The 9,726-nt window shown below is 31.6% G+C and overlaps 1 protein-coding gene across 1 annotated transcript in view; it reads left to right on the top strand.

The window, feature by feature from the left end:
* LOC106469275 (ATP-binding cassette sub-family A member 3-like) overlaps positions 1-9,726 on the top strand; it is a 72,732-nt gene that overhangs the window by 49,651 nt on the left and 13,355 nt on the right. Inside the window, exons 14-18 of the mRNA XM_022397748.1 lie at positions 1,957-2,112; positions 2,599-2,809; positions 5,070-5,319; positions 5,802-5,899; positions 7,669-8,285. Of these exons, the coding sequence (XP_022253456.1) occupies positions 1,957-2,112; positions 2,599-2,809; positions 5,070-5,319; positions 5,802-5,899; positions 7,669-8,285 (1,332 nt within the window). The remainder of the gene's footprint in view (positions 1-1,956; positions 2,113-2,598; positions 2,810-5,069; positions 5,320-5,801; positions 5,900-7,668; positions 8,286-9,726) is intronic.

Genomic DNA, 9,726 nt, shown 5'->3' with positions numbered 1-9,726 from the left:
ATAATTATGACTTCATTAACAGCTGAAATCTTAATCTTATTGTAATGTTTCTCACTACTTTTATCAGTATCATTTGGTTGGCTGTAACAAATTCCCACTAAAAGCCTTTTCCCTTTATATCCACTAATAGAAACCCAAATGTATTCAATATCCTTGCTATTATATTTGATATCCCCAACTTCAACAGGATGTAACTCACATTTTACATATAAAGCCACCCCCCCCCCCTCTTTAGTACTTTATCCATATTAAATAGCCTGTAACCTTGTATTTCAAAGAAATTTCAGTCGTTTAACCATATTTCAGTTATTCCCATTATATTAAAATCCTTCATTCCTACCAGTGCCCTAAAGTCATCTATTTTATTTCTTATACTTCTAGCATTACAATAGTAACAATTAAGTCTATACTTACAACTACTTTTGTACTCATTTCCTATGATAAATTTTTCTCTGCCTCCAATTATTTTTGCATTTAGTTTTTTCTGGCCCTCAACACTGTCTAGTTTTTGTTTAAAACTTCCCTTACAGCTTAGTTAATAGCTGTAGCAAACAAGCCAGCCCCTACTCTATTTAAATGTAAACCATCCATTCCAAAAAGCTCCCTTCTTCCACTAAACTGATCCCACAAGTCCAACCAGCCAATCTGCTAATCCTTACATACTAATCTAAGCCTAGCATTTAGCCTTAGTGACCTACTTATAGCTTCATTCCCACAGTTAATTCTGGGCAGTATACCTGTCAAAATTTAAGTATGGTCTTTTTCTTTAAATGTCTTTAACCACCCTTTTTACTTATCAATTAGCTCCTCTGACCTACCTTTCTCTACATCATTAGCCCTTACATGCACCATAAAAACTGCATCTCTGCTAACCCCCTTTGTTATATCTCTTGCTCTGTCAGTTATATCCTCCACCTGTGCCCCTAGGTAGCATAATCTATTCCTTTCTCCCTATTTACCCCACAGACTATTCTATCCACATGCCTTGTCAAGGAATCACCTATAACTATAACCTCCTTATCACTCACATCCTTCTCTGACCTATTTGTTTTCCTTCCCTCTAATAGTTTCTGCAGAAACTGAGGGCTGAAAGTCATTATTAGCTGATGTATCCTTTACATGTAAAAGCTTAAGTTCCTCTTGAAATCCTGCTGCCATTTCCCACAATCTACACTTCTCTTTATCTATTGCCTCTGCTTTAATTAGAATAGCCTCCAACCTACAAACTTTACAAACAAATTACACATCTTCACTACTAGCTTCCTTAAAAGTACATGCCAGTCCCAAGTTCCCAAATAAAACCCATTCATTGCACCCATTTCACTTAACAAATTGTGAATCCATAACTCTTACGCTAGTCTTAACCATTGTATTTATACGTACAGCCTGAAAATAAGTACTCAATACCAGTAGCCTATTGTTAACACTGTTACTGTTAAGCCTAACGTTGAAGAACCAATTGTATTATTATTTTTTTATCATTAGTTTATCTTTACACTAAAGTAATAAAGTTTATCTTTAATTATACAGAACTTAATAATTTATTAGAACAATATACATAACATTAAAAACTGTTCTGTTTTATTTTAGTATGGTTTAACTGAATGACCAGTAAGTCCAAAAGTGTCATGTTAGCTTCTAACTTGATCTACGTGTGAAAGCCACATTCAGTATTGTTACAAGCGTACATTCTAAATATAGTGTACAAATAATAAAAGTAAAAAACACATCTTTATACTTGAAAGCCTTTCTGAACTCCTCTCTCTTTCTTCTTTATACAATTAAAAGTTTATATCCTATTGAATCCATACATAAATAGTTGATAACCTGTGTTTTGAAAATGTTCCACACACACACACTGTGAAAATGTTTTTATTTAATACTTATAATGTAAGAGACAAATAAGATTCATTGAAGCAAGTTTTATTAGTTTATGAATTATTTTTTGTTTTATAGTTGAAGGGGTACATCCCAGACCTTGTGAAGTCAGAGGTGGACAGAATGATCAAAACTCTTGGTCTAGAAGATAAAAGAAATGCACTCGCCAAGACATTATCTGGTGGTATGAAACGCAAGCTGTCAGTAGGAATAGCTTTAGTTGGAGGCTCACAGGTGACTTTACTTTTGAAACTGTTTAATTACAGTTATTGTCCAAGTACTAATTTCTTAAGAAATATGTTGTTGTTTTTTAAGCTTTTTTTTTATGGCGACATAAGAATAGGCATGTTTTAATACTCTGGCCTTATTGGTTGTAATGCTGGCGAGTGAAACAGTATGTGACAGAAATGTGTTAGCTTTGTACTAATGTTTTGAGAAATGGGAAAATAAGCCCTATTTTCCAATTTGTCAGAATGTTCAACTTTTTGAGTCTTCTAGAATATTTTAGTCCTTCTCTGCTGTATGATTAACCGAAGCCAACTATTTTATTAATGAATTGTGTGATTTGAAAATCTAAGAATTAGATGTACCTGTTTTATTAATCAACCTGCAATTAGTCTGTATGTTTGTTTAAATGTGTCTGTAATTATGTTCCTGTTAGTGTGTGATATGTTTTATAGATATAACCACTCTCTGAAACTACAATATGTACTTCATTAGGTGGTGATGTTGGATGAGCCAACCTCTGGCTTGGACCCATCTGCCAGGCGTTTTATTTGGGACTTGCTACAGGCCGAGAAGGAGCACCGCACCATCTTGTTGACGACCCATTTCATGGAAGAAGCTGACATCTTGGGTGACAGAATAGCAATCATGTCTGAGGGGGAGATCCGGTGTTGTGGCTCTCCTCTCTTTCTTAAGAAGAAATATGGTATTGTATATTATAAGTGAACAAATGTTCAAATAAATACATTATTATGGTTCACAACTGTCTAAAAAAATTACAGTTTGTATTTACATAATAAAAGAAGAAGAGGAGATTTTTTTTTCCTATAGTAGAAAAACTTAAATTGTCAACTTGTTTTAGTACCATACAATTGGTGTACCCCACAGTAGTGAATCATACAGAGTAATTTTTATGTTTTTGCCTGTTACAACACTCACTGTAATAAAAGTAACACAGGTGAAATCACTCGCATCTTATGTAGAATACAAAGATATCACCAGTAATTACTGGAACTGATTTACAAAAATGATGGTAATTTTGTTTCAGTTTTTTGTATGTTTATGGGACTCGTTATTAAAAATCCTTTTTTCCAGCAGTTATTACAAAACCTTCAACTTGCAAAGTTATGGACTCTTGGTGCAAAAATAGTTTTACAAAATGTGTTTGAACAGCTAGTAGGGTCCATGCCAGAGCACTGTGTTGAAAAGCTAGTAGGGTCCATGCCAGAGCACTCTTGTTGTCACACATGTTCTGTGCAGTGCTGGAACCTTTCTCTTTTATCACAGTTATTAACCATTTATTGTAGAAGTATCTTTTCTGTTGATTTTGAGTGGGAAGAAATCTGACAAATATCAAGTAATGAGCCCTAGATATTAGAGATGTGACAATTGATAATCGTTTCTATCTTTTGGATACAAAAGTTTATCCCAGAACACACAAACAAACATTTAGATGATTAAATATTCAGTTATGTTGAATAATTATGATAATTCTTGCATGTCATGTGAGAGGTGTGAATCAAACTTGCTGGATTATGTTTTTAACAGTCATTTACATAATACCATACAAATTGAGCTGTCAGATGAAGAACAATTCCATGCAGACATATTTCTGAAAAAAGGGTACAGTATATTCACCATACCCTCATCATGTCTTATAATGTTTAATTCAAAAGGGCCGATGACTAACTGATTTGATTATGTGAAAATGATTAAGTTAATTTCAAAATTTGTCACAGCCCTTCTAGATACTAATTATGTGATAGTGTTTTGTGTTGTTTAGTAATTTATAATTCATGCTCTTAAGGTGAACATAAAAAGTTCTTAATACAAATGAGGTATCTTATATTACTTTGATTGTCACTTGGGAAAAAAATGTATAAAGTTAAGACTGTGAACATCTAATTCTGTAAATTTAGATGAAATTCATTAATGTATTAATTAGATGCATCCAGTATTAAGATGATAATATCATTTTGTTAGGTATTAGTTGTTAGTATAATATTGATCTTGTAAAATGCTAGATGGTGTTTTTATTTCTATATTCATCCATCTGTATCCTAAAAATGACAATAAAAACACGATCATTGACATAAGTTAACCTTAATTTATACAACTTGTTTAATGCTAAAAATTGCTGTCTTTATTTCTACTTACATAATGACAATACAATCATTTATCGAATTCTTCATATTTTTTAATGCCCAGATGCCTTTATTTAAGTCTGTAAGCAAACTTAAAAGATTTAATTTTTTTCCATTTCAAAATTTTGTATATCATGTATCATTTTTGATTTAATGACCTTTTTATTCAAACTTTCTATATCAAATAAAAATGTATCTTTTAATTTCGTTTTGACTTAAGGCAGAAGTTTGTAAATCTAGATTTCTTTATACTCAGTTCATCAGTTAAATCATTTATTGTTCTGGGTGTATACTGGTAGTAGTTTTATTTCCAGTACTTAACAAGTTTGAAAGTAATTTCTGTCATGAAAAATGCATTCTCTTGATTGACCAATAACAAAAACTGTAACAAAACTCATATTTCTCCTTTGTTTGGTCATTGATACTTTAAACTTTTTATAGCTTTTCTATGATTTTATTACTGAATAGGAAAGTTATTCCAAAGTTAAGTATTATAATTACTTTTTTTTCTTGCTCTTTTAAATTAACAGTACACTTAGTTTCTCAAATACCAAGTATTTTGTTTTCTTGGAATATTTGTCATAGGTGTATTCAGAAATAAAAGGTTATTCAGTTTTATTATTACAAGGCAGAGAAAAAATTTTGTCTCAAATGTTCGTTAGTGAGAGTGGTTTCTTGTTAATATATTTTTGTTTGAAGGAAAATGTATAACAGAAGACAAAATGTGGATAGACACAATTGAATTATTTAATATTTTGTCTAGAAGTTTGATGCAAATATGAAAAAATAATGTATAGAACGAGAGAGGTTAAATGCTTTCAGGTGCTGGATACCATGTGGTTATGGTAAAGGAGCCACACTGTGATGTTACAGCCACTTCTAATTTGATTTACTCTTATGTACCGAATGCGGAATTGGAAAGCAATGTTGGTGCTGAATTATCCTTTAGCCTACCTAATGACGGGTGTCCATATTTTGAAAAACTGTTTACTGAACTGGAAAATAGAAAGACAGAACTGGGTATTTCTAGCTATGGAGCATCTATTACAACCATGGAAGAAGTGTTTATCAAGTATGTATGAACTTTCAAATTTAAACAAATTACATGGATAATTGAAGTCTGTATTTAGATTTCGTTTACCTGGCCAAAAATATAATAATAAATCAATATTTTGCCTACTTGGATAGTTGGATTAATTTAAACCAGTAATAATTGGAAACACTAATTTTGGTTACTTGATTATTTTCATAACATATGCTACAATCTACATATTGTTGTGGTTCTACCAATTTGATGTAAAATGTTAAAGCAAGCTTATAAGTAATGTATTATTTGGTAGTGTAAATTTGGATTGTAAAATATTTCCCCTGAAATTTGTTTGATTTTCATTAACATAAAAAGTGCAAAAGGAATGTTGATAATATCATCCAAGATGGAATTTATAGTGGTTATAACAGCTTGAAATCGAGTAAGTATTTAACAAAAGTTAAAGTATTATAAAATTTGTGATTATTTTAATATTTTTATTTTTCAATGTTTTTACTTTATGATAGAGTGGGAGAGTATTCCAATGCTGACATAAAAAACATATTGAAACAGGATGAGGATGAAGAGATTAATATGAATAGAGAAAGTATTAATCAAGAAACAGGTACAGTTTGACATCTGTCTGAACATACTCATGCAGATTATAGTACTTAGTGAGTAAAAAATAGATATGAAATTAATAAGATTGATTGAAAACCTAATATATATATATACAATTTATGGAAAAAGGTAAAATAGAATATAAAAGGAAAACTATATAATGGTGGGAATACACCGTCTGTCACTGTTTCCAAAACCTCAGATGTTACGCACAAAAAATAATAATAACGAAAGAGTAAAATAAGAAAAAATAATACAAGATAAGAGGGCAAGATGTGGGTGTTCAAGCCCACCAATTCCCATATGTATATCGTCCTCCATTGCCTGAAGCCAATTTTGGGAAGCTAACTGGTCTTTGAAGAAAAGTGAAAAATAAATAGAAAAAAAAAAAGGAGAAAGAAAAAGTCCTACCACTGGGAATGGTGTAAAACCTTCTGAGGTTGGCATTCCAGCCCCCATTATGGTAGTGAAATTGGAAATTGATAAGGTAATATTAGTAGCACAGCAGACAAATTATACTAGAATATAATCGCTACTTTGTTTAATATAACAACCATCCTCCGTCCATAAAGTCTACTGTAACTATTAATTTTCAGATTGTCTTCTACATTTTATCAGAATATTTATGGTTGTTAACAATGTTAATACTGTTACGACAGCGGAAGTCACGCGACGCTGGTAGCATGCACGCTGGAGTTTCTAGAAGGATCATGACTTATCAAGGAACCCCACGAATGCCCCAGTGTTTGCTAGACGCCCTCTTTTTTAGTATATAAGCCTGGCAAAGAAGCCAGTGAGATAGACATATAGATTGAAGAGATAGATAATTGAGTCAAGCGAATAGTAGGCACTGTATGTAAAGTGGGTGAATCACTGTGATTTATAGCATGTGTTATAAAGGTTGTTAAATTTATAGTGACTGGAAATTCTGTGTATTACAAAAAGTTGTATCAAGAAAGAATAAACTAGTTTTAATTAAGAGAAGACTTGTATCACTGAAATTCCTCAGAAAGAATTTATACCGGAAATTAACAAACGAGCAGATACGTAACAATACACATATGATGTTCCTTGTTTAATCGACCATATCATACATGTAAATGTAAATTTAAAAACATTTACTCATCTCTAATTGATAAGAAAACTATAATAAACATGTATACTTTAAAAAAAATGCATATGAAGAGGCTGAGATACTACAAATTATCGCTGTTATCACACGCGTGCATCTTAATTCCATGTAAAATTTGAATTTAATTGAAAGTAAAAGTGTAATTGTTATCAACAAATTCATATTTATTTGTTTCCTACACCTCGATGTAATATTCAGAGTACATTTTAAGAAATTACACATTACATTCCTAGAACTTATTTCCAGTATAATGTTGCCTTATCCTAGTTTTAGCTGTTGAAATCTGTTCATTGGAATGTACCTGCATATAATACACTAACTAGTGATGGTACCCATATGTTTGTCTTTCAACATTTATGAAATGTACAATTTAATGGAAGCAAATTTAAAGTAAAATAAACACTTGTTTTGCTGATAAAATTTTATAGATTTAATAAACACGTCAATAATAAGTCTGATCTTTCATTCATATTGATAACTAGTGCTTATAATTCCTTATTGATAAAATGTTTCTGCAAATCCCAATTTTTTATTTTTTGCTCAACAGTAGACCCAGTTATAAATAATTCAAAACTAGATTACAAAGTAATCTAGTTTTGAATTAATAATAATAAGAATTATTATTTTTCTTTTTATAACAGGTGAAGTCACCACCATGGAACTTAGTGTAGACAGAAGCATCGGAATAGTTCGTTTTGGCCAGCAGTTTCAGGCTTTGCTGACTAAGAGAGTTATTTATACACTACGTAATTGGTTACTGACTTTGTCACAACTTTTTCTGCCTGTTTTATTTGTCATGCTAACTCTTGTCATGCTAAAAACCTTACCTAAGCCACAAGATTTATCACCTTTAGTCTTAGATCTTTCTGAATTTGATGGAACTGTAATTCCCTATCAGTTTGGTGCTCAGAATGGAACTGTTGATAATGTAATGGGTGAAGCATATATATCTCAGTTTAAGGGCACTGATAATAATGTAGTTAAAGTCAACTCTTCAGAAAATATTATTGATTATTTAGTTGACCAAGGTGTTAAAGATATTGGTCAACTTAACCTACATAATATGATTGCAGCAGTATTTCGTAGAACTGCTACAGATAATAAAACCTTCCTCACATCTCTGTTCAACAATCAAGCGTTCCACACTCCAGGTGTTTCATTAGCAGCCCTTGACAATGCCATGCTGAAATACTTTACTGATAACAGCTACAGTTTGACAGTGACAAACCATCCTATGCCTAGGACAGTCAGTGAACAGGTTAGTAATGGACTATCTTAAATTAGGTAAGTTGCTACATTCTTCAGAAAGCCTTTTTTTCTAGATACAACTAGTTTGGAAAAATTATGTTTAATATAGGTAATTTGTCATTAAGAGAGAAGCAAACATATTTTCAGCAGAGATAATTATAAACAACTGCTGTCGAGACCATAAGCAGTAACCATTAACACACGGGGCAAGAAGGGACATGTGCACCCCCCCCCCCACCACATTTTTCCAGTAAGCATACATTTACTATTATTAACAACTATATTATAACTAGCATACAGCTTGTCAAGTATGATGGGGCAAATGCTACCACCCCCACCCCATGGTATACCCTAATCTCACATTTCATAGCTAACTAAAATAAATAGATTTTGTGAAATCAAGCTTGACCAACAAAGAGGCAGAAAATTGCAGTGAAGGCAGTCAAATGTCGGTAAGTTCCTTTGTGAGCCAATCAAAATTAAGATCATTCATGAAATGAATCTGTGGCATATTTATAGAATAATTATTGGTAAAAATCAGTTGGATTAACAACTTCTAATATATAGAAAAGCCAGTGCGTTTTGGTAACACTACTTTTCAACAATGGCTTTTATGTCATGTTGCTTAGCAACAAAAGTATAATCTAATATTGTTGTTAGTCTATGTACTGAAAGTATAAAACGAAATGTATAGACAACAAAACTGAAAAATATTTCTTGATTTATTCTTAGCCTTTTTTACCCTCCCACTTTCTAATAAAGTTGGACAGTTGTGGTTGAGATGACCGGCTTAACATAACATGTCCAGGCTTGTTAAAGTTATAGACATTTTTTATTCATTAGAGAGAGTTCAAACAATGCATACTAAAAATGTACTATTACCAGAGCTTAATTAAGAATGTGACATTTTTTGCACATTAAATAACCTTAAGTATTGATAACAAAACCAATACATTAAAATCTTTGCAACTAGCTTGTGGTGTTTTTGTTGTTTTTTTCTATGTGGAGTTTTCCCAGGACTGCTTGATTTTCTCTATACAATTCTGAAAAGAATAAATTTATTTCTTTTTAAATAAATTATGAATTCTTACAACTTTTGGTTTCTTTGCCTGATTTGACAACATGACAAAAAAAAAAAGATATTAGTTTCATTTCTTGTGAAGAATACTAGGAAAAATATTTATATCTGACATGTAATTTAATCTTGTAATATACACAGTACTAGGTTAGGCATCACTTCTTATCAGTGTAGAGACCCCAGGGTAGGAATAATTAATTGTTTGCACACTCACATGATATGTGGAATCCCACTTTCTGATAACTTGCATTACATATAATTTTTTTTTCTTCAAATTGAATTGAAGTTTTTTTAAATCTGGAAAATATAGTGTTATGTCTCTGTGTTTGTTTGTTAATTTTCCATAGAAATTATTTCGGAAGAACTTCAGCAA

This window comes from Limulus polyphemus, unplaced genomic scaffold (assembly GCF_000517525.1).
Source record: "Limulus polyphemus unplaced genomic scaffold, Limulus_polyphemus-2.1.2 Scaffold3390, whole genome shotgun sequence".
NCBI classification, from domain to species: Eukaryota; Metazoa; Arthropoda; class Merostomata; order Xiphosura; family Limulidae; genus Limulus; species Limulus polyphemus.
The sequence above is the reverse complement of the archived record's forward strand: the minus strand, read 5'-3'. Positions and strand labels throughout refer to the sequence as shown.